Genomic DNA, 26,849 nt, shown 5'->3' with positions numbered 1-26,849 from the left:
TGTTATTCTTAGTGCAAATGAGTTATATATTAAGAAGTGATATTGTTTAATATAAAATAACTCTTTGTACCCATTTAGGTTCACATATAACTGATTATCTTGGCAAATAATTGAGCCTATATACGCAAAGATGTTTCAACAAATTGTCTCCCAACATGTAGAAGGGGATATTATGTCAGCTTTAATTAAAGTGTAGCTTAATTAGAAAATAAGCTGATAGCTGCAATGTCAGCAAGACACAACCTTTGTTTTCCCAAAGGACCCCAGACAATTATTTCAACTAGAATTGATATACTTTTTTCTACGTGCGATATTCATCACATTTTAAAGAGCATATAAAGTTGACATATTTATTACTTTTCCTTGTTCTATTTAATATTCCAGGAACAATGAGAACATTTGAGTAAGAAATCACCTAGTATCTGAAAAAACTGAGTACCTGCGCCTACGGCTATGTTTTGCTTTGTGCTGAAATACATAACCTTTCTCAATAAACAAAACATCAATTGTTTCGCTTACTTATTCAACAAATCTTTATTTCATTGAAAAAGAGTGTGCAGAAATAGGCAATTATTATTAATCATTCATTATAGACATGTTTCATCAGTTCAAATATGTAACACTTCCAGCAATCCACATTACGGCTATGTCAAGCTGACATCTAATGGGTTTTATTTACAGAATGTCTGCCCTTTATGGCCCGTATCATTTAATGATTTTGTTGAAAGCTAATTCAATCTTAACAGTGTAATGACGCTTCAATGGTATGGTGCTGAAAGGCGTGCGACTGCAATCGAGTTTAGCTGATAAATTGTCGTCTGCAGACAATACCAATACAATGATATGAATTGCTGTATTTCTATTCTTGTAACAAAAGTAAAAATTGATTAAAATATTATAAAAAGAGTTGTGTCTATCTGAGATTTTAAATGATAACGAGAAATGATCTCATGTCATAAATACAGCTTACTGGCAAAATTTGCAATAAGCAACAATAAGATGTAGATTTGCTAATTGCAAAGTTTCAGCTCTGTAGTAGAGAACAAAGTGCCATAGAAATGGATTTAACCCATTATAGGACTGGAGCAGTACCTCCAGACGCTTGCAGAAATCATGATCACAAAATAGACAAATATATTTTTGTTTCACCGATTATTACATTTTTCATTATTATCATAGTTACATAAATCGGTGTGAAAAGATTAATTAGACCCTTTAGAATTCATTCCGTAGGGTAAAAAGGCAAGATTTTAGCATTTTATCATTCAAGCGCCTTGTCCATATATACCGGAATACGCTATTTAGTTTGGTGCTCCAATCCATTTTTTAGTCTCACTCCATATAAATTGAAAGTACATGATTGTCTCAAATTGTAGACGTATTAACTTTTGCTCTTTTAGTTTGTATAATTATTTGTATGATAACAGTACAATACCGAAAGTATAATTATAATAAATTCAATGTTCTTATCGTGTTCATAAAGAAAATAAATAATTGGAAACCGTAAAGAACTTAAAAAGCGGCAAAATATAAATACTGTAGACTCGGTTTAACTCGTTAAGCAGTCAGCATATTACAAAAGTAACCTCATTTAAATAATACACCTTCACAAACTAAAAACACATTGAAATTAATGTAAAGGTACGAATCATTAAGTCAGTTGCCACTCCCATTTGAAACAAGATGATTACTCGCAATGTCTTAAATATATATCTTGAATATACCTTAACATAGGAATGAATACATGTCTTATCTTTATGTTATATTGGTTAAAGTGAAAAAAAACATGATTTTCTCAAAAACATAAATATGTCACATGGCACCCTTGGCTCATAGGTGGCACTATATCTCATGAACTTCAGTGATGTAAAACGTGTATATTTATAAAGGCACCTGCTTTGCAGAATTCATCTTGTCATGTAAGAGATTTCTTGTTTCAAAACATCTGGAAGCAGAAACATGATGTTGATATATTGTTATATTTTGTTTCGATGCATCTACTGTACCTGTTTTAATTGTATAAGTTTTATTCACTTGAAAGTAAAAATGTTATTGCCATTTTCGTTTGAAGGCAACCAAACACAAATCAAACAAGCTTTATTTTTATTTTATCTTTTATTGTTCGCTTTTATTGACATTTGATACCTTTATGAATTATATTACTTAAAGTAATTTAAAATAGATAACATGAATACTATGAAGAACATCTAAACGGCAACATTAAAACGATTTGAATCAGACTGTTTATGGACCGTTATGGTAAATGCAATCAATCCCCCTCCGTACCGACTTTAGCAGAATTTGGCATTAAAACATGAACATATTCTTTTATAAATAATTTTATGCATCAAAATATGTGTTCAAAATTCAGACCACTGTATTACATTGATACGTGAAATAGCAAAATATATCATTTTATCTTAGTTCATTATAAACGAGAACGGGCTTTCATAACAAAATTGTATATTAATAATATAAAATGAAATATAATGACTTAGGAATGCATTTTCGTGTTTTATCACTTTATGTTATATAAAAACAATGTTAGCAAAGTAAAGAAGATTACCAAAAATATATTATTTAAAAAGCAGTAATGATTTTGAAGATAAAATATAATTGTTTATTAAAAGATTCTTTGATGCTATGAAAATAATTTGATAACGCAATCAGACTAAAAACTCTTCCAGAACCACGTCCAATAATACAGTCAATCTTTTGTACTGTAGATGTTCTGAAAATATTTCCTAACATTTCTGTCGTAATTTATTTTTAATTCTTTGATATACAAATACTTCAAACAAATTTGTTTACCTTTTTCCACATTTTCTTTCTTTACTTTGGGAAAGTGTTTATTTGATAAAACGAATGTATTAATTTCTTTATGAATCGGGTCATTCTTTCGAGGTTTTTCTTTAATACAAATTACATTTTAAAATGTTAATGTTTTATAATTTATAATTTGAAATTACTTTTATTTTTCATTCTCTTAATGTATAATTTCCAGACCAAAGACTTCAAATTGAGTCTTAATTGTATAAACAATAAGCAAATATTTATCTTGGTACCTTTTTTGCAGCTATTACATACGTTATGTAAAATGTATTTTAGATGATGTGCGTTTCACTAGTAATAATTAAACACTAAGTTCTGTTCTTAGCCCATCACCATTTTTTTCTATTCCACGTCTGTTTTGCTTATTATCAACAAAATGACTATACAACCAAACTTCAACGGTCTTAAATGTTGAAAAAAACATATTTTGGTTCATTATTTATGCATATGCTTTTCTTATCTGCTTCCAAAGTCTCTGTCTAACTAAAAACTTTTTTTAATGAAAAAAGTTTTTGTTATAATTGTAGCTATAAAAGCAAATGTGTTGATAGCTGCAATGTCAGCAAAAGACAATTTTTAATTCCCCTCGGAACTCCAGACACTTATTTCAATTAGAATTGATACACTTTCTTCTTGTACGATATTGATTGAGTTACAAAAGGCAGATGTTTTTTTTGCGATGTTTTCGAGTTATGTAATATGTCATATTAGTTTATCATTAGATGGATATAATATAGTTAGATATATGCATTTTTAACTGTTGATCGATTCAAGTAGCCCCAGCTCTGAAACACCACTTATATCAAAACTGTTTTACCTTCAACCTCTTCATACTAATTTTGTACAGAATACAGATGACAAAAAAAAACATTTATTTTTTTAATCGTGTTCCTTTTGATATTACAGTCAAACTACATAAGTATGAAGACAAATGGTCAAATTTCAATGAAACGCATTTTAAAAAAAAGCTAAAACCTTTAATTCCATCCATATATATAAAGGAAACGATTTCATTTATACCTCCCTTTTATCTCATTTGTTGAGTATGAATATTAGTCAAATAAAATGATAAATGTTATTGCATCTTCAAACTTTTAATAGAAACATAACCATCCTTATCTTTCCTCTCTGTTCTTTCATTTTTGTGCCCCCACGTTAGTGGTGGGCATTTAGATTTACCCTTGTCCGTCCGTCTGTCCGTCCTTCCGTCCGTCCTTCCGTCCGTCCGTTCACTTTTATGTCGCACGTAACTCAAAAAGTATTTGACCTAGAGTCATGAAACTTTACAGGAATGTTGATCAGCATGTGCAGTTGTGCACCAGGTATTTTCGTCTGGATTTTTTTAGTATTTTTAGAGTTATTGCCCTTCACTTAGAAAATTTTTGCAATTTTCAACTTGTGTCTCAAGTTACTCAAAAAGGATTTGACATAGTCATTAAACCTTATGGGCAGGTTGCTCAGCATATTTAGATAAGCACCTGGGGTTTCGCTTGTGGATTTATCCAGTATTTGTAGAGTTATTTCCCTTGACTTAATAAAAAGATTGACAGAACAGTGGCGCGGTGGGGGCACCCGTGTCCTATGGACACATTTCTAGTTTCTTCTCTCATACTTCATTTATCTTTCCTCACTTTTCACACGTTTTTACTTCTCTCATATTTCTGTTTGCACTTTATCATCCTTGTAAGCACTCCACTATTTTTGCAAAACGTTTATTAGAAGATCTTAAGATACAAATATGCTTGTCATAACTAGATTATTTTCATCTGAAATTTTCCTTTCATGTATTTATTTATTATGATTTAAATGTTTGTACGTTATAATTGAAAAAAAGAGAGAAAAATATATGTCTATTTTGTTAAAATATATATCATTTGCATCTAGCCACGTTTAAGTATCGTGTTTTTAGTGAAACTCTGTGGAGTATTGCAACTGATAACAAATATGTATATGTTAATAGAAGAGATTAATGAATTTTACTGATCTTCTACTCAAGCTTGTCCAAGCTTTGAAACGCCGCATTTAACAGAAAAGTACGTTCTTTCATCGTTCTGATTTTAGTAGATTTTGAGACGTGTGCAGATGAAAAGAAAAGTAACTTATAACAATCATGTACCTTTTGTTGGAAAAACTACCACATAAAGTCCCATTAAGGCATTGTAAAACTGGCATAACATGAGCATGTCATTCCCTTACATAATGCCTGTCTCATTCTGTTGAATTATTCTATGATCTTGTTGAAAGTTTATCCTATGTAAAAGTAAGTGAAATGACATTGCCTTGAAATTGTTTGCTCGAAGGAAAGTGTTTGTAATTGTCTGAGAATAACAAATTAAGTGTCGTCTACAGACAATAGCACAGTATTTCATTTATTTTAGACATTTTTAAAGCAGTAAAAGTAGGAAAAATGATAGAAATAGGACATTGTTTAAGGACAGAAATGGGACATCGTATTTATGAACTGTACAAAGTTGCTATATCAACTTAAGATTAATTTCACTAGCGCTCCAGTTGTTATAATGTTTCAAATATCTGTTACATCTAGAGACCGTTGAAGGTTACTCTTGTCTCATTATTGATTGATTTCTTATATCATTCTAATCGCTTTTGTATTGTTTTACAGATGCATTAGTTTCTAGAACACAATGCACTATTTTGCTCCTGTGAAAGACAGGATGTCATTTGCAAACTTTTAAAATAGGATATGGATATTTTTTATAAATCATCTGAGACCTCTTGTTTCCATTTGATAAAAACAATGAAATGTTTGAATTAATTATTCCTGTAGCATTTTGCTGATTGAGATGCTACACAGCTTCTCAAAGAACTGTTAAATTATAGAATTTGGTACAAGTTATATACCTGAACTACGCAGTAATAAAAGTAACGAAAGATTTGAGGTATTTTATTGTGATTGCAACTGGTATATTGTTTGAAAATAAGAATTGATATAGCAATGTTTTGTAGCAATATTTTTGCACAAGTATGTTTAATTCAACTTATATTGTTAATCACAAATAAGTAAAAGTGTTAGTAGATGTAATTGCTATTTAGTTTACGTACTGTTGAACTATGTAAAGATAAATCTGAACACTGGAATAGAACCATTTATCCTGATATCCTGACGTTTTCATCCCCTATGTATTCCATGGCACACTAAACAGCTATGTGGTTCACTTCATCGGAGTCAGTGTCAGTGATGTTTTCCAGAATATTAAGGTGTACTATTGATATATACACTTCATCGACGTCAGTTATCTGAATATGTGTATTAAAGTAGCAAATTACATTGCTTGAGATAACAGTAAATTAAATATTCTACAATCTTACTTTTATCTCAATTTTTCATCACATCTTCCTGCTCATTTGTGTACCTCATACCCTAAAATTGTCCCGTCCTCTCATTAGAGGTTCAATTATAAGTACTATAAAACTATGGATCGTAAATTCTTGGGACGAAGTTCTAAATGACGTAACGAGTTGTTATTTATGATAATATTATGTTTATACATGTATTTCTGTTTTTCCAAATGTTTTATTTTCATGAACTTGCGAATAAGCAGGTAAAGATAACACATACATTAAAGTCTCATTTAAATATGCATTACTTATATGCTAACAATGACATGGTTTTACCAGGCTTTCTCTCAAATAAGATATTATGTCACTGTTTGATAACATTGTAGTTCCATTAGCTGATTAACATTTTGCTGCAGTAATGTCCGCCAAATGGACCGTTCAGTCTCCCAAAGGATTAAACATACTTACTTCAGTAAGAATTGGTACATTTTCATCTAGTTACAACATTGATTGAGTTTCAAAGAGTAGTTATCTTAGTAAAGTTGCCAAAAACGTACTGTTTGTTGTCCATTTCTTTTCTTATCTTTTTTGTACTTATTTCTACAGGGTCTATTTCTTCTAATGGATAATTAGCTATTTTTCCAAACTATATTTCGCCGCTGTAAGTTAAATGTTTTTTGTACGAGATTGTTTTTATCTGAACATAAGCACTGACTCTAGCGTTGACATTTTAAAATTGGGCTTGAAGTGTTTTTATAATAAAAAATTATCAATGTCTTGGGCTTCTTGTTTCGGAAAAGCTCAATTGGGAAGTTAAAGGACAAATACATTGATACATAATACTGTGATATATCACCTAGGTCCACATTTATTTTGAACAAATTCAAGAAAATTCCTTGTGTGATATGTTGACCAATTCAAATTGGCTCATTCCAATTATTAAACATTATTCAGAAGTATATTGCCCCGCCTTTGCGGTGCTCTTGTTGTATAGTCAAAGGTACATATCATCACACCTCTTTGCAGTATGTCTGCCCTTCATCTTCCACAGTATTAAATAATTCATTTGAAAGCTTACCAAATGACAACAGTGTAATGACGCTACAATGACAATGCACTGGAAGGCACAAAGATTACAATCGCCTCAGAACAACTGATAAAATGTTACATGCAGACAATACAGTAACAATCAGTAGAATGTCTCTATTTTATTTTTCTCACTCAGTACGAGAAGATAAAAGAGGAAAAAGTAATAAAGGGATTTTAAAGTGGCATAATTAAGACGATGTCATTAAAGCCTAGGTCACAAATAAGAAAATGCCGCCGGGCGGCGTCTGTTTCTCCAAAAAATCGCAATATCGGCCGGCGTCCGTCCGGCGGCAGTGACTATCGGACGGCAGCAGCTGAAAATTTTGCTCATCGGGCGGGCGCCTTCGAGTTTTAAGTAATACTTAAAAGTTAACGGCGGCCGGACGATAATTTTTGGGGTCACTGAGTATAAATATCATCGAGCGGACATCGCTCGGTCGCCGGGCGGCGACCGGGCGATGATTTTTTGATCGGGCGATTTTTTGTTCTACTAAAACAGCGTCCGATTTAAAAGGCGTCCGGGCGGACATCGGCCGGGCCCCGCCCGGTGCCTGAATAGTCAAACGATTATCGTCCGGTACCCGGACGGTTCGTGTACAGGCACCGGGCGGTCATCGTTTTGTCATCCGGCGACCAGGCTGCTTGTGTTTGTTGTAATTTCAGCTTAAAGAAGTTGTAATTGCCTCAAAAATATATTTGTGAATTTCTTTTGAATACTAGTAAACATGAATTTTTTCTTCAATGTACATGCGAATGTCTGATTGATTTTCGACTTCTACGGCCTCGATACTGGCCATTGGTGACTCGTTGTCAACAACACGGACCAACTCCTTGACCGTCCGATTCACTTTTAAATCGAACAGGCGCCGTACGGACATCGGGCGGCGACCGCCTGATCCGTTCAATTCTTTCTGTAAATCCACTCGGCAAAAAATCGCCCGACGACTGTTTTATTCATGACCACGCAAGGTATCAGATTTAAAATCGCCCGGCGTGCACGACATCAAAAAATCTGCCGATTTTATAAAAATCGTTTAATCGGACGGCGCCCGTTTTATTTGTGACCTAGGCATAAGTATATCTTGCTGTAAACTCTCATCATGTTTACAAACTGCTCGCTGTTTACTTAAAGCTTTGATGAAAACCAATTCAACGGAATTCATTATTCAAATGTTTTCAATTACAAAAGTCTCTTTTTTTTGATGACGCAGATTGAACAAAAAGTAGCAATACCAATATATAGGACTTGATACGCTGTAACGTTTTAACAGGTTTGGTGTGTAATATGTTATGTTTGACTTTGACATTTGTTTTGATTTTTACTAATTAGGCATTTCATTTATAACCAAAATATTTTTAAAAAAATCTACATTAGAAATAAAGAATCAGCCATAAAGCGGTCAGATGAAATGTAAACCAAAATGTACTCTATGAAAGATGTTCCACTGATCTTTTACTCTTCTTATCTTTTCTTTGATAATAAAATAAAACATTGAAGGCGTTATTCCAGAAAATCATAAAGAAGTAACATATTTAATCATGACTGATAAGGTTGAATAGAGTTTGTCATACGTATGAAGCATATTATCAGAAATCAGAAATGCACCTTATTACATCTCATAATCAGTGGTGTAACTACGAGTAAATATATATCTGTGTGTAGCTTTGGATGTTAGAAACATTTCTAACTGCATGGAATCACACTTGCTTGTGAATGTGTTATGAATATTTCTGTAGATATTCTCCACCATGATAACTTTTTATAGCTGCAACATTCTTAAAATAATGTCTCCTTCACAACGGATTGAATCCTTTCTTACAATCTTGAAAGACCCATTTAGCCCCAGAAATTATTTAACTTTTATATCTCAAAAGTTTTGTGTCCTGAAATAGTTTCCAAATAGTTTGTCAATGGTCATTTTTCTGAACACCATCGTTTGCTTCTGTTGCTTTTTTGTAAGTAGTACAATTATACTGATAGAAGTCAAATTACTACTTTTTTCATTCTACTACTTTTATGAAAAATTGTTTCACATTCTTCACCTTTTTCTACATGTATTAAACATTTAACATGCTCTATGCTCTAAAACCGTCATTTAAACATCATATAACCCAAGTTTGACCTTACCAAAGAAGTAAAACATAATTCGTTTCTAAAATATAATATGTCTTGAAAAATAAAATTGTTCATTATCAGAAAACGGCAATGTCAGCGAAATGCAAAGTTGTGTCATTGCTTTATTTGCTTGAATGAGCGTTTCAAATATATGTGCTTAGAATCATACATTAAAACAATCAACCATTTCAAGCAATCACTTAATATGAGAATATTGTATTGCGTTCCTGAATTCTACAGAGAGTATTTTCTACTTATTTAGAAAGAAATGTTTGCTATTTATACAAGCACAGTCATCAGACAAAATTAATTAATCATGCCTAGAAATGAGGTTTTAATGGTTTTACTGATTATATAACCAAAACAAAACAAGATTAAAATTGAAAAAGACACAATAAATTTTAACAAGGCAGGCACCTAAACCTGATATGTGTACATGTCCATATGGAAGTCAATCTTATAGGTTTTTTCGCTTTCATTTCCATTTCTGTTCAATTAAATATCCTTAAAATGCCTTATATGTGATTATTATGTTTATGCATATAGCGCTTATGGAAAATTGGCAATGATAATATGAACTTATCAGTTTATCAGTTAGTCATTGTCTCACTGTTACTCTAGACTAACTGACAATGCATCCTATAAATAAATAATTCAAAGCGTTTTAGGTTGATTATATTTACAATAAATAAATATTGAGATCATTGGCATGCAAAAGAACAGATGTTACGTTAATTTGTTATTTTATATCTCAAATCAAAAACCCTTGATATATTTCAATATCATTTAATTCTATAAAGCAATGCAAAGGGCAATTTTCTAAGAGTTTGGTACATCATGTTGTGTTTTGATTACTCTCGAAAAGTACAACCTAGATAGACAACTGCTTGTTTTATCATCGCTAAGTGTGCTTAAATGATCAAATGTTACAAAGATATCTTTATTTTATGTTTTTGTTTGATAAACAATGTTCTGGTTGACTACAAGAGATTGAAGTATTCTTTGATGCAACAAGAAGTATTCGATAACATAATTAACATACAGATGTCTTAGAATGCATGCACGTGTACAAAGTACAATACTTATCAAACGATTTGGAAAGAATGAAAGTGTCATGGGAGAACAACAGTGAGCAATAAAAAGAAAATCAACATTAAGTAATTCAGAGATATAAATGTATCGTACGATGTTCGGGCTTTTGATTCAAAAACTGATTCTCATCTAATTAATATGCATTTAAATGTCATTTCATATCTAATGTAAACAGTTTCATATTGTGATTGCAATGTATCTTCTAATTTGTTAAAATCACTGTTTGTTTCTGACATGTCTTTAACTTTTAAACATTATCTATGCCGAAGCATAACGTCATCGCTTATGTTTCCACAGCTTTCCACCAATCAAAATATTTGTGTACAACAAATCATACTCTTAAAACGTATCAGTGTTATTTTGTTATTTTGTTCCAAATATATAATCATTTATCACAATAAGCTAATTGTTATAGTATCGCAATTATACAACTTTAATTCCCCTACAGACCATACACAATTATTACAATTAAAAATGATACCTTGTTTTCTTCTGCTATAAAATTGATTTTATATCAAAGAACATACATGTATCTTATTTTCTCGGAAACAGCGCATAGAATTACAATATTATTCACTTAGTTTTTATTGATCCTTCCGATTTAGATTCAGCATCTTTCTGTAGCTTTTTCGAATTTCCTTGAACCTATACCAAAGTCTCTCAATTGATAAGGTTTTGTATTTTTCAATCTTTCAAGTATTTTATTCCAAATTTCATTCTTATATTGCACGTATTTTTGTATCATTCCATCGCGTGCGAACATGCTGCATTGTTTTCGATTCGGTATCGTTTCCTTACGCTGTCTGGGCTTCTAATTCAACGACTTGTATATTCAGAAAGTGCAAATAAGTCATGCAACAGTCAAGCTAAATAGATTGAATTGGTAGCATGTGCATTATTTCAAAGTAGCATATTTGCATATTATTGCTTGCAAATAAGTATATATCCAATAACATCATATCATCCAGTACATTAATAATGCACATTGTTTTAAAATTAATTGGGTTTTCCTATTATTCAAATAAGGGCATTAAGGCCGTGTGAGGAGGGGGGATGAGAAATGTTGCACCTTTTATTATATTGTAAACATAGTCAGACAAACCGAGCTTGGATTTTTTACCTTTTTATTCTTGAGGAACCTCCATTCAGACGTCCGTTAGTTTACTGAGTTAGTTCTTCTCTTTTTGATTACCATACCGTATCATTGCAAATCTAAGGCTTAGAAATATTTTTTGAAAAAAGTCCCTGCTTTGTTTGATCAATATTTCAATGAATAATAAGTAACATAATTAGAATAAATAAAAAAATGTTTAACTCCTGTTGCTATAGAGCCTTTTAATAACTTATTCATAAATGACCTCCCTCCACTATGAACAATGATGACAAGTGCATGAAAAATTGTAATGTCAAATGAAGAAGAATTCAATTAATTGCAACTCCCTTTTTAAGAATAATGGCTGTTTCAAACTTCTTAGATGATGTTTTACAAATGTCTGAACTAAGGAACAAATGCTTGTCTCAACTTTATCTAACTTTTTATAGTAAATCATGTCACATAGTTTTGAGGGAGAAATATCTTTTGAACATTACTGATATAAAATGTTTATACATGTAAAAGCACCTGCTTTACAGAACTCTTATTGCCATGTAAGATATTCCATGACAGAAAACATCTGGATGTAGAAACATGATGTTGATATATTATTAATTTGGGTTTTGACTCTCAAATATGTTTTTGTTGTTTTTTATTCCCTGGAAATACAAAACACCTTTGCTATTTCTATTTAAAGACTGTGCGTTGAACTAAATGTAAAAATTAATTATTATTATTATTACATTTGTATTATTATTATTATTATTATTATTATTATTATTTTCCATTTATTGTTATAAACTATTATTGCCATTTTTTGTTATTAACTATAATTGTCATTTATTGTTATTAATTATTATTGCTATTTTCATGTTATTTTTTTTACTGACATGAATTTTTGTTAATATCTATATTGCCTATTTTACTTACTGTGTTGGAACTACAACTGTCAATGTTTGTCCAGAATAAGGTAAAGCAGACATCTTAGGGCAACATTCAATAATGCTCCATGCTAGGCTTGTTGTAAATGGATTCTACCGTCCACACCCAAATATCACGAGTAGAACTGGTCAAATAATTGTGTATTAGTACGCGAAATAAGAAAAAATATTTATTTATATACTCATATACATGTATATATTGATTATATGTCATCTTAATTCATTATGATCATTGCAACGACATTTTTGTATAGACAATAGTCATGTGTTATATCCTTTAGTCCGCCTATGTTAATGTTCAAATGAAGTACTGTTAGACTCGATAATGCAAGTTCATGTTTTATCATTTCATTTAAAACAGATATAATAATTTTAACAATGTCATAAAGTATAGAATATCTTTAAAAAAATGTATACCTAACACAAAGCAGTACTGTACTTTGAAGAGAGTAAATAATTGTTAATTGAAAGATTCTTTGATGCTATAGAACAGACAAAAAAACTGTACCAGAATTATGTGCAATGATCATGTTTTGTGTTATGAAAGAAACCACAGATGATGAAGTAAAACATTCTCAAAATATTCCATAACTTTTTGTTGTCTTGAATTATTTATTTTAAAAACTCTTAGAGATGCGTATACCAGATGCCATTATGCCGCATTTTTATACCATTATCCACATTTTCTTTCTTTGAATAAGAAAAACGTATGTTGGAACAAACGAATGTATTGACGTCTTTATGAATCCGGTCCTTGTTGGAAAGTTTTTTTTTTCTTGAAACATATATAAACTGTTTTATTCTGATTTTCTTCAAACTCCGTACTTTTTGTTTCCAGTTTCTGAAATCTGAATACTAGCCTACAGTAAAATACAAGAAAAACATTTCTGGCAAATGTTTGTTTGTATATTTTTTTGCAGTTATTGTACCCAACAAAATTATTTGTGGATGATGCACAAGTTAAAATAAAAAGTTTTGCTCTGTTCATAAATTTATCTATTTCATCAATGTTTTTGCTTATTATATACAGAAATATATTTACATGTCGATTTGTTTGTTTATTTGTTCTGGTTTTCCGCGCACCAACACAATTCAGTCGCCTCTTACGATCACGCAGGACTGACAAAATCCTTAAAGGCGACCCCTCAGCCACAAGGGGATTTACAAGTCAACCTAATGTTTTCGTTTCAAGATATAGAAAACATATCTCGAATATCTATATACACCTATTCTTTTTTCGCCTGCTAAAGTTTCCGTATTACTAAGCCTTTTTCTCAATGGAAGAAGATATTATGTCAGTTTTTAATACAATTGTAGCTACATTAGCAAATAAGTTGATAAATGAAATGTCAGCAAAATACAAATTAAATTCCCCAAAGGACTCCAGACACTTATTTCAATTAGAATTAATACACTTTCTTCTAGTACAATATTGAGTTTCAAAAGGCAGATGATTTACGGTACTTTGGTATGTTTTCTATGCCATATTCTTATTGATAATATTTGTGAACTTGTTCTTAGGAATATACTATTATATTCCAAGAAATATTTTGCTAATAGTAGATAAATGCATTTTGCTAGTTTTCAACTCAAGCGCTTGTCCAAGCTCTGAAACACCACAATTAAAAAGAAAGTATGTTCTTTTAACTTTCTATTAAAAAAAATTATCATACTTTAAAGAATTACAGATGAAAGATATTGTTATTGTAATCATGCTCCTTTTGTTTAAATATGTAGCTAATCAGCTTGGGGCATCGTAAATTTGGCATAACATAAACGTGCCGTTCAATTACACGATACTTGTCCCATAATGTCGTATTATTCCCTGATATTGTGGAAAGTTTGTCCTGTTTAGACACCACCATGGAATGATGTGCTCGGTAATAATCGTTTGCAATTTTCAGACAATAAGAAATTAAGTGTCGTCTACAGACAATAACAAAACGACGAATTAAATTTCTGTATCTCGTTTCCTTTAGACATTAGAAATAAAAATGACAGAAAATACTTCTTTGTTTAATGTCTGAAATTGACTATTTAAAAACAAAAGATATAGGACATTATATTGTTTTGCATGAAGGTTGTGTATGGTCTTATTTGTCTTTGTGCATTTCCTTGCAGTATGTCCCTTTAATCACATGATTAAATTCGTAAATTCTTTACCTGTTAAATGTATGTGATGTTAATAGTGAATACACATGTTAGAAGTGGCTATGTCAGCAAAATGTTATCATTATCTCTGCAAGGTAATTTTGCCAGCGCTCAATTCTCGATAAAATTGCCGAATAAAATGAGTTGCGCAAATTAAAACTCAATCAAGGGACTGATAATGGTTACTCTTGTATCAAAAAGGATCACTTACCATACAATTCTAATGGTTTTTGTATTGTATTACATATGCATTATTTTCTAGATCATAATGCATTGTTTTTGCGCTGGTGAAAGACAGGATATAATTTCAAAGCCATTAAAAATACCATACATCATTTACAAGCTGTTGTTATCATTTGACTAGAGGAATGAAATGTTTGATTGAACATATATTTTAAATTTTCATAAACTTCCTATTAATATTCCTCTTGGTGGAATGGCCGAAATTGCCAAATACACAGCTCAGTTTCTCTTGTACTGTAAAATGATACAATTTTCTGGCAACATTGATACATGTATGCATTATAAATGGGCTTGACAATGTCGACCGAATGCATGCCATATGACTGATTAGAGCGCTTCTTTAGTTTATGTTTAATTTGATACACAATACCTTTGAAGAAACAATGGATATAGTTGGGACAGTACGAACCTCTAGAACCATGTGTACTTGTTCTTTTGTTATTATTTGAGTATGCTAAAAATGTCTAATGGTAGGAGAAAAGAAAAGATTACACAAAATAAATAAAATTATTCATAATTATTTTATGCTTTTAATGTGTCAAATGAACATTGTACGAGTAATACGTGTAATATGTGAAGATTCTGAATATGTTTGTATAAGTTTCTTTTTGTACTATTTTAATTATATGAACATGGCATTAAACATTGCAATATTTATAGGATTTTCCTTCTTACAGATAAAAATTTACGTAAATATATATTTAACAACTTATATATTTATAAACATATCAAATTCGCTATTCTGTTTAGTTAGGTGCTTACGCCTGCAAAGACAACACTTTATATGCCATAGTAAAGAATAAATCTAAACACTGACAAAAGAACATTTTTTCTTGACATCTTGACATTTTCATTTCCTGTGAATTTCATGGCATACTAAATATCTGTGTGGTACACTTCATCGAAGTCAGTACCTATGTCCAGAATAATTACACATACAATTATTTCGGAGATAACATGGCAGCATGCTCTCGTTGAATGTGTTCAGATAATTTACTCATATCATTGTATGTAAAGATAGCAGGGTATATTGTCTTAATTATCGTGAAGCTTATATTCTTAGATTGCTTCACCATCTTATTTCCTCATTTATTAGGTCTATAAGGTATATAATCTCGGGAGGTTGGGTTCGAGTTCTCAAAGATACAAGTTCCGCTTTGAAGAATTCTTAAATGATATTACCTCTAGCACTACTGCTCCCCCTCCATTCGCTTGTTTCAAAAATGTTTATACATGTACAAAGATTTTTTCAGTACAGTAACTTCTTATGCATGATTTTTAATTTTTCTATATTTCAAACAACAAAAGACAAGATTTCATCAAGTTTCTCTCAAAGAAGATATCATCTCAGGTTTTGATGACATTATAGCTACTTTATCTGATTACCAGTTTGTTGTTGCTGCAATGTCAGCGAAAAGGGACCTTAATGCCCAAACCATAAAGGACAACACATACTTATTTCTCAATAAGAACTGATACACTTTAATCTAGTTACAACACTGATGAGCAGTTAGAATTGTTTCCAAATGATGTTTTGTTCAACATTGACATTTTAAATCAAATTTGAAGTTAAGTATTCGTCTTCTTCCGACACATAAACCACTTAATCGATGAGTATTTTCAAAAGGATACTGATGAAAAATGATGTAATATAACACTTCCTTCAAATCAAGTCACAGTACTGTTGTACACTCAATAAGACATCTCCTCTCACCTCTTTGCAGAATATCTGTCCTACATTATCCGGTATACTCGTATTAAATAATTCACTTGAAAGCTTACCTAATGACACAAGTGCAATGACGCTACACAGACAATGTACTGGAAGGCACAAGATTACAATCGCCTCAGAATAAATGATAAAGTGAAACATGCAGACAATACCATAACAATCATCTTAATGTCTCTCTATGTTTCTCACTCAGTGCGAGTAGATAAAAGAGGAATAATCTAGCAAATCTAACCCTTCCGTGGATTCGTATAATGACTTTGTCCTTTAAATTTTAAAAAAAATCTATTCTAAGTTTAAGGAATTTCAATATCAAAATATGAAAAAAAAAGAAAGTTCTTATCTTTTCTGAAGTAAACCAAAGACAGCTTCATCAAAGAAAAGAAAATACAATACAAAAATACTACATACAGTGTATTTAATCATGATAGATACACTTGAAGGAAGTTTTGTCATGAGAATGAAGGATATCTTCAGAATTTGTCTTTTCCAATGCTTAACTAGATTAATCACAATTAGCAGAGGCATTGTATAGGTGCAGAGATTTTTACCATCTCTCAACGCATGGTATGACATTTGTTTGTAAAGGTGTTAACAATAATTCGTCTAATGCTTTACCGTGTAAGCTTTGTTGGAGTTCCAACTTTCAGAACAAATGTCTCTTTCATTGCATAGTGTATCATTTTGTTTTATTGTACAGTTATTAGAAAATGGCAGCGTCAGCGAAATGCAAGGTCGACTCCCATGAGGTAGTAATGTCAGTATTTGCTTTAATGAAGTTTTCAAACATGTGCTGCGAATGATACTATAAAAGAAAATTAATACACATTCTTTTGTATCAAAGCTGATTGACTTGCTATAAAACACTAATGGTTTTGGTGTTTAATTACTTTGACATTTTATTCTTGAAAATAAACAGATGCATTGCTTTTTGTTAATTGCAAGATATTATTTACAAACCTTTCAAAATTTTAAAAGTTTTTCATCATTTTTCATTAATCAAACTAAAAAAATGAAACATTTGATTAAAATGTGATTTTGATTTCAGTATTTTTAGATTTATTTTAAATATATTGTATATCAAAGCTACATTACTTGCAACATTCGTTGCATTTACAGAATCCACCTTTTGATTAAAAGTCGTCTAAATAATCAGTGTCACATTTGTAATGCAACTGTTCAAAAATTGTGTTGTTATATTTCTCTGGTCCTTCGGGATAATTTATTCCAGCACTTTTAAGTGTTGAAAATTGAGTACCGCTTAAACCGGTGTAGGGGGTGGGGCGTGAATATTTCATTATCCCTCATGAACAGACTCAATCAAATCGAGTCTGCAATGCTCATGTAATTTTGTTGTGATTAATGCTTCTCGGAGGGATCACTCTCATCTCAGTTTTTTTTTAAAAGAACCACCATTTAAAGCAAAGACTAATTCTAGAGACGGTGTATTCTACTTGTTAAGTTAGAAAAATTAGAAAATTGCTACAATTGTGATTGTTGGGCAGTATTCTTTGCTTCTTTTGCCTTTGATTCTTCATATATTCTGTGTAGAATTCATTCCGTTTTCTCAACGTTTATCTTAAATCTTTACAGCCACATTTTTTATCAATTTGTGTCCTTTTGCACTTGCTTTCTTGACATTTAATGTTTATCACGTGGAGTCAATGATTTAAACCTGTTTAAATCATCTGAATAAAAGACTATATGATGTTTTGATACTTCAATGCGCAATAGATAATACATGTACAAAAATATAACATGCACAAACACTCCCGCTGAATTTAACGAAGAAATTGGCAACATTCAACTCATTCAGTTTGGTTTTTTATGTCAATAGTGCATTTAGGATGAAAGTATGTCCGTTACTTATTCATTTATAATCATCAAGTTTAATTCATTGACGTGTCTAGAAAAGAAGTTTTTTAATAATTTAGAATGACGGTCATTGATTTCAAAACAGTTATTTATATACCGTTTGTACGCATTTAAATATCTTTCTCCTGTATAAGTACAACCGCAAATTTAATTTGTGGTGTTATGTGTGTGTTGCTTTTTTCAATTTTCTTTCCTTTGTAAAATAACTTTTTTATTTGCCTTCAATCATTAAGGCATCGAGTACGTATTATGTAAATACTTCCCGCCACCGACCAAAACATCTGTTCTCCTGATATAGACTGAAGAATCAGGTTCTTTTGGTTCGATTATATAAACATTCACACAATAAGCCCATGAAAATACAAAAGACTACACACAATTATTTAAATTAGAAATGATACCTTGTTTTCTACACGCAGACATATTGATTATATATCAAAGACTATACATAAAGCCTATGTTATTTGAAACAGTGCCTAATGTTATAAAAGTTAACGTTGTTCCACAAATTATTTCACTTTGTTGATTAGTATGCTCTTTTGAATTTCAGAAAGTGCAAAAGATATCATGTAGCAATCCTGCTCTTAAAAGGGTTAAATTTTTAAAAAAGGCATGATTTCACTCCAATTAATTGTCATAATGACATATTATTGCATGCTAATAAAGTATCTATCCTATGTCACCCGTATTATCAAATAATGTAATTGAGAGTCTGCCCTCTCTCAATGTCGTAATGATATTTTCGTACAATTGAGTTTTCCTCAAATACGCTCAATTTCATACGTCTGAGAGACGCTGATTAAATGTCGTCTGCTGACAAAAAGACAACAAAGCACTAAATAACTTCATTTTCGCAAATATAGTAGTACCAGCAGCATAACAAGAAATCCATTAGTAACGTTTAAGCTGAAACACAAAATATTACGAAACATTTTGCCATTTCGCCTTATTATAATTTAGCGAGAAAATCTGAAAAGGAGCAATGTACAATAAAGAATATAATCTCTATTTTTTTATCTTCTGCTCCTTCGAATATTTGCACGTTAACTCTTAGTTCAAATAGCAGTAATTCATTATCATTGTAAAAACAGCTGAACGTTTGGGAAATCATCTTTAGTTGAAGAGCATTTTATTTTGCGTGCTTTCATGCGCACGGGAAATCTTCGGAAGTCTTATTTGTTGAAGAAAAAAAATAGCAAGAAAGTGATGATCTTACCGTGTATGATAACTAGCCTTACCTGTGGCCGTGTCTTACAGGAGGATGTAACAGATCAGCAGACGAAATCTCGAGAGCTTTGGATTAACGGCGAAAACAGATGTTGCACGGGGAACATCCCTGTCAGTTTGGAGGGATTGAGGACCGTGAAATATATCGTTTTAGATATATCTTCATTGTGTATCGTTTTATTATTTCTGCTTTATATATGAAAGTATATGATGAAACAAGGAATTTTTGACAAATCGGATTGCACTGTGTGTTAAGTTTTAAGTGTACATGTGTTATTTCTTCAATTTAAACTTAAGGATTTTAATTACTCTTAAGCATAAAGCTTTAAAGATAAAGCTCAAACTTCTAAAAAATGTTTGTGAGATTATTCACTGAAAAATCAGTAGTTTTTCAAAGCATCCGGTAGTTCTACATGCTCTGGAAAACTTCTTATTTTCTTTTCTAATTATTAAACGTAAACGTTTGAAAAGAAAAATGTACTAGTTTTAGTATTCGTTTTCTGGAAATTTTGTGAGATGAAATTTACGTTGGTACATATCAACTTGTATTAGATACACAGACGTTAGTGTGCGTTCTAAAAGTCTAATTTAGATGGATTTAATCGTTTTAACTTCAGACGAAGTGAAATAACAATGTTGCTGTGTTTTAAGATGTAAATGTGGCATCTCTTTTGCCAAAATTTCTATCTTTATTTGCAACAAATTCACGATGTTTTATAGTTTTATTGGAAATAAACTACAACTGCACTGGAATTTTATTCAACGTGATATTTACAAATTGATTTTAAAAATATAAATTCTTATCTATGGGATTTATACTTGGAATTCTTGTTTAAAGGTAGGCATGGTGTTAAATTTAAAAACGCGCACGTTTCAATTTAATTATAATGACTTTTTAAGTTTTGCTCTAAGTTATGAAAATATCACTTTTTCTAACTTCTTGAAATTAACTCAAGAATGTTATACATTAAATCAGAGACATAGATATCTACATCTCTGATTTAATTGTCCAAAAGAAAAAAATGCAACTAATTAAAAAGCACTCACGTTGTTTATATTTTATATTTGCCAAATACACGAAGAAAATTTTTTGTTTAGCATTCATAAGTTAATATATATATATTGCAAAAACAACAACTATCCTTTAAATGTTTATTTTTTAAAAATATATCTAAAAGAAAAAAAACAAGAGAGTCATTTTATTTCTCAAAGGTGCAATTTAAACGTCTGAAGTTCTCCGCATGTTTTGTTAAAACTTACATGACGTAGAATTTCTCTCTAAGGAATTATTACATGTCTGTTCTGAAAAATAGAGGATTCGGTTTCAAAGAAGAAGATGGTTTCTGAACTATTTCCAACCATAAAGTTTATTTATAATGCATGAACGTTCTCGATTTCGGGAATTTTTTACAAATAAAAAAATACCACATGCTCAAGATATGTCGTTTCCGATTATTTCCCTAAGTTGTTTTAATGTTGGTTTCTTTTATTGGGAAACGATTATAGTTTTCTTCAAGTTGACCTTTTGAAGATTCTCTTCAAATGTTTGCTCGCTTTATAAAGGAGCGTGTCTGTTTTCGTAATTCAATCTTGTTTAATCCGATGAGGGGAGCTCAGTAAAATAAATAAATAAATAAATAAATATTGCTATAAAACGTGAACTGTTTAACTGCTATAAGGTTTTGGTGACATACTTTTTACACTTATTGAATATTGGTCTACGTTGCCCAACACATTTGAACAATGTAACGGGGTCTATTTTACATCGTGTAAAATTTCATCAGAAAATATATGTTTTTTGTTTGTTTTTTTAATCCGCTTATATTATGAATCTCAGTAGGTTTGCTTTGCTTCTGTATAAAATTGTGTATGCAAGGGATACTGACTTGTAATTGTATTCATTAATTCAGTCATCGCTATCTTTGATCCTGTTGTTGTTACTGTTGTTACTGTTGCTGTTGTATTTTTAATACCAAGTAAGAGACACGTTGAGTGCCAGTTGTCGAGAACATACAATTAAGAACTGTCTGAACGTCAGACAAAATTCACTTTTATTTCACGTCCGCTTTTCCTCACGATATCAGCAGACGAAAACAGATAAAGTGACAAGCCAATTGTGTGTATTCGTATATATATGTGTTTTACTATAATTATAATCTCAACAATACTATACATATATTACAAGGAGATAAATTAAGTGACCCGATAAAATTGCCGTGAAAGTGGTCATTTATATATTTGTTCTGTATTGATTTGCGTATTCTATTCTAGAAATGTCACAATAGATGAAGTAATAATGGACTTGAAGTCTTCCACTTCCCATGCTGTTTTGTAAATGGAAGTCTGACAAACACCTCGCTCCAGTTCGCATTTTTTTCTCGGATTTGACTCCATTAGTTGGTATATATTTGCGTAGGTTGTCATTTTCTTCCTTGGATAATAAATGGGCACGTTCAAAAGAAATTCATTCTTTTTTTAGAGGTCAAATTGTGCACGGAATATCACAAAAGAAAAAAACAATGGAAATAAGTACTATATCTGCTTGATATCATGTTGTCCTACTTAAAATTGAAGATGTTATTAAGGCCAAGAACAATTGATATTGTAGTTTTAAAATATCGTAAATGAAAACGAAATTACTCGAAAAGTATTAACAAAATTGAACAGTGCAGGATCTGCAATTTTCTTAATTAAACTACATGTATCAAATCAGCCAATCATCAGCCAATCTGAAACCTAACAGATACAGCTTGTGTGGACATAAAACAATTAAGAAAACGCTTTAGTACTATATAACCATACTCTTTCTTAGCGTCTCTACGCTTTTTTTTAGCTCTTAGGGTTTGTTTTTTTTGGTAATAATGAAGGCACTTAACATATGCTTGTGATTCTATGTTATAATCAATTTGATCATAAATGTTATTTGTTTAATGCAGCGTCTGTTCCAACATAAATCTTCCTTCGAGTGCCCACTTATACATTAGATGAGTCTATAAAAGCTATACCAGCCAAACATTTAAAGAGAGCTACTTTACAGACAAAGTTTTAACATCAAAGGGTAAAATCAGTTAACGATTCTACAATATACATTGTGTATTGCAATGATATCATATCGAGAATATGAAATAGAGAATTACTATTACACTAACGACCCATGATATAGCAAACAATATTGTACTAAATAATCACTTCAAAGGACGATTTAATAGAAAGACGGGGTGCATCATCGTCATCTGCTATCGCTAATTCTCCAGCAGATGCAATAACGCTGTTATTTATCTTTCTTTATTTGCCTATTCCCAAGATTTTGCACTGTCGTTTCCTTTTCAATACGATTTTTTCGCTATCTTCCTAGCTTTTAAAAAGCTAGTATCTTCCCATTGTTACCAATATTTACATCATTTTCCTTTCTCAAACTGTGTGCTTCATTTCTCATTTAAACAAAATTGCAACATTTTTCCTATTTGCCCAATGTTTTTCGATATCTACCACCCCGTTCCCCCAAAAATATGGAGATTCGCAGTAAATATGTGTGAAAGAACCGTGATTTTGATAGAAATGGAACATTTAAAGCTCAAATTTGGGTCTATTTATAATGATAAGTTCTTAATTATTTATGATAAATATAGTGTTTTAGACAACATTCAGTTTTATTTGGTTTGTCTTGTAATTACTGAGTAATGAAATGTGATTGTATATCAAAGATAATAAAAGTTTGTCATATCCCATATGAAATGTAGGCATTCGTAGAAAGTTGTATTTATTTATAAAGACGTAACAAATCCTCAGATTAAAGTATTTTTGTATCTACCTACTTTGTAGATTTGAGAAGAAAGTATTAGATACAAAACTTCTGTGAATGAAAATAGTCAGTCTTCAATAGTGTCTACAAATTTTTTTTTAATTCGATTAACACCTGTCTTACGTAAGAACAAGTTTCCGGCATACTTGATTAGTATTATCAGAAGATGTTCGTGAAAGTCGTGCTCAATCTGAATTATCAGTAAAAAAGATACATCGTTCTTGAAAACAATGTTTATGAGGGTTATTATGGGAATCAAAATAATGACGAGGCGTGAACGATACAAACGAGAAGGTGGGGGAATGTAATTAGAGGGTAATTTCTTCCTAATGAAAATAATTGTGTCTACATACCTCCTGTAACGATATATTTTACAGACGAGAAGCAATAGGAATACATAATTATGTATACACATAGGTATGTTCAATGATAGGAAATATAACTATAACTAAATATTATCTGATAGAATAATAATTAAAACTGTATTTTTTTATTTGTAACGTATAATAAACGCGAATCACTCTTCGCTATCTGATATTGTCCACATTACATCTGAACGCTTTGTTTTCAAAATGCAGATCTAAAGCAGCCTTAAAAGTGTATTTCTAAATAATAAACCTATTTTACAATTTTACAACTTATATCGTATACCTTATCTATCTTTATTTTTTAAAAAAAGAGAGAAAGAAAGTAAAGTAATTCATAAATTGATTTCTTGTCAAATATTATCCTCCTCACTCAAAGCTATAGTCTGTAGTAATTTCATGTTAAAATGTCATACATTTTTCAATTCTTTACGCTTAAAACGCCACGTATTACAAAGCTGGGTAAATTGATTGTCCGAAGATTAAAAGACTAAATGACAGTTAATTCGGGATATTGATTCGAAATTACGGTGTGGATCGTTTGATGTGACTTACCGCTCACTGCGAGACTTAAAATACGGCAATGTCAGCAAATGCTTAAAGGAAGTCGAATCATAAAGAACATGCAATAAATTACAAAACATAATTCATCAAATGAGCATACAATGTCTCGTTTTGGATTTGAGAAAATCTGATTTATTGTAAATGTTTGATCATTTTGTTTATAAGAAATAAAACTAATATTTTGGGTCGATATGTTGAAATTGCTGCAAGTCAATGAGATGGGTTTTTACAGACTCTGGATTTAAATATCTATAATTGTAGGGGCATGACATGAGACACACCTAATTTAGTTATAATCTCAAACTCAAACTCAAATAATTTTATTGCATATATGTTTATAGCACATACAACATAACTATAGGCAGAAGACATGGATTTTTCAAGGAGCACAAAAATACAATGTAAAACATATGAATTCATAATTGTGACGTGTTTGAGGTTCTGTAAAACTATTTTCTAATCAAATTTGCATAATATAAATATTTAGAAAGATCTCTTACAATTATTTTAGATTCAGACAATAATATATTAGTAAATTTCTGCAATGTAGGCCATGTATAACAGTGGCGTCTGAGATATTTTTTGCGAAGGTCAGCATATTGTGAGCATGTAAACAAAAAGTGAAATTCGTTTTCAATTTGTCTCGAAGAACAATTATTGCACATTCTTTCCAGTCTAGGTACGTTTGTATATCTTCCCTTTTCAATAAACAAGTCGTGAGATGATGTGCGAAATTTTGTAAGCGCAACTCGAAATCTTTTGTCCTTAATATAATCAAGATAACTTTCAAATTCAAATTTATATTTTATAGAACTGTATGTATCTAGACGACTAGAATTATTGATAGAACAATACCAACTTTGATAATAAATATCTAATATGCGTCGTTCAATAATGCTATATTGGTTTTGCCAAATATACGAAAGTCTGCATTTATCAAGTATAATTTTAATTTGATAAGCCCAATTACATTTATTATATGTGTTATTTTCTTCAACATCGACTTTAAGCATGTTATAGAGATTCTTTTTTACATGTCAATAATTTTATCCAATATTTTACCATTATTAATTGCCTACGAATGCTCATCGGGATTCTAGCTAATTCGCCGTAAAGAGCGTCTAAATTTGTAGATAAATCGTTTCTTCCATCCTTCTTTAATTTGTAATATTATTTTCCTATAGTTTTATAATTTTCACTTACCCTTACGATCTGTAGGGTAATAGTGCACTTTATTAGTGACAGTTAGGTCATTTCGTTTAATTACACCCTTTCGAATAATTGTGCGTTCTTGATACATGGCGGGAAAGTGTGTCACGTGGTAGTCTGCCGTCGACAATGCATTTAGTACCAAAAGAGTTTTGTAAGAAACGAAGTTAATTTCAAGATTGGAGAAGTTGTGATAATATACAATATTTACACCACAAACAAGTAAATTGTGTGTATACTTTTAGTAATATTTTTGCGATTTTTGCTTACTATATATAACACTGCATGTGCTTTGGAGCCATGAATAATTTATCTTTTATACCTTTAACTAACTTCATATTATTACATTATGTTATGATATTTAATATCCTTGAATGTAGTGCACTCCATGCAGATTGTTTTCTTTGTTTTAAAGAGAGGCTATTTTATTCATTTTTTTTGTTTTTGGACTTAAGTGATCAGTGTGTGTATTTTCATTCACAGGCTACCTTGAATGATGTGATGGAGAAGAGACAGAGGTCAGGAATACCAGTGTTCAAAGCTCTATCACTGAGGACAGGTGATCAGGGCGAGGATGTACGGCCACCACCCTCCCCACCCATTGATATACCAGGAAGATCTTTGGACCTTCTTTCAGATGAAGAGCTTGATACACAGGTATGTAGGAGTGTAAAATCAACTAAAATCTTTAATGCTGCATTAAGCAGTACAGTATTTATTGCAGAGGGGCACTGAGACTGTAGAGCAAAAACCTCTCTATAACAGTCAATTCTTCCCTAAATTAAAGTGAATTGGTCTGCATTGGGGATATTTTCCATGTGTATTTCAAATATTGATAAAAAGAATGTATAATTTGGATATTCTTGTAAAGTATTTCTTGAAAAAAAGGTTGATAAAGTTCTAAGTGGTTTAGTATTGACATTTATATGATGAATAATAATACTTTGTTCTAGAACAATTTATTATCCTCTATATAAAAATACATCCTATAAGATCATGTATATCACACACACCAACAACCTTCATATATTTTTTTTCAGGGGTTTAATATTACATATGATACTAAATACTATTGACATAATTATTTGTGGAATTACAATCCTTCCATTTTCTACCAATTCCCTTTAAAGATTTCACACATAAATTTGTTTATATAGCAACACCTGTTTGCATGAGCCAACATCTTAAATGTCTCCAAGAGTGGGTTGCTTTGCAGGGGTT

General features: G+C 31.0%; 1 protein-coding gene across 2 annotated transcripts in view; it reads left to right on the top strand.

Moving 5' to 3' along the window:
• The window catches only part of LOC132748674 (kinesin-like protein KIF26B), a 252,423-nt gene that overhangs the window by 30,816 nt on the left and 194,758 nt on the right, over positions 1 to 26,849 (top strand). Inside the window, exons 1-2 of one of the 2 annotated variants that reach the window (XM_060738286.1) lie at positions 19,649 to 20,526; positions 26,112 to 26,285. In XM_060738286.1, the coding sequence (XP_060594269.1) occupies positions 26,130 to 26,285 (156 nt within the window). In that variant the 5' untranslated portion in view covers positions 19,649 to 20,526; positions 26,112 to 26,129. Of the gene's footprint in view, positions 1 to 19,648; positions 20,527 to 26,111; positions 26,286 to 26,849 lie in introns of those variants that run through there. The other variant, XM_060738285.1, reaches the window with a different exon arrangement.

The sequence above is a fragment of the Ruditapes philippinarum genome, unplaced genomic scaffold, assembly GCF_026571515.1.
Source record: "Ruditapes philippinarum isolate M1 unplaced genomic scaffold, ASM2657151v2 ctg101_1_1_1_1, whole genome shotgun sequence".
Classification (NCBI taxonomy): Eukaryota; Metazoa; Mollusca; class Bivalvia; order Venerida; family Veneridae; genus Ruditapes; species Ruditapes philippinarum.
Note: the sequence above shows the minus strand (reverse complement) of the source record. Positions and strands in the feature narration are given on the sequence as shown.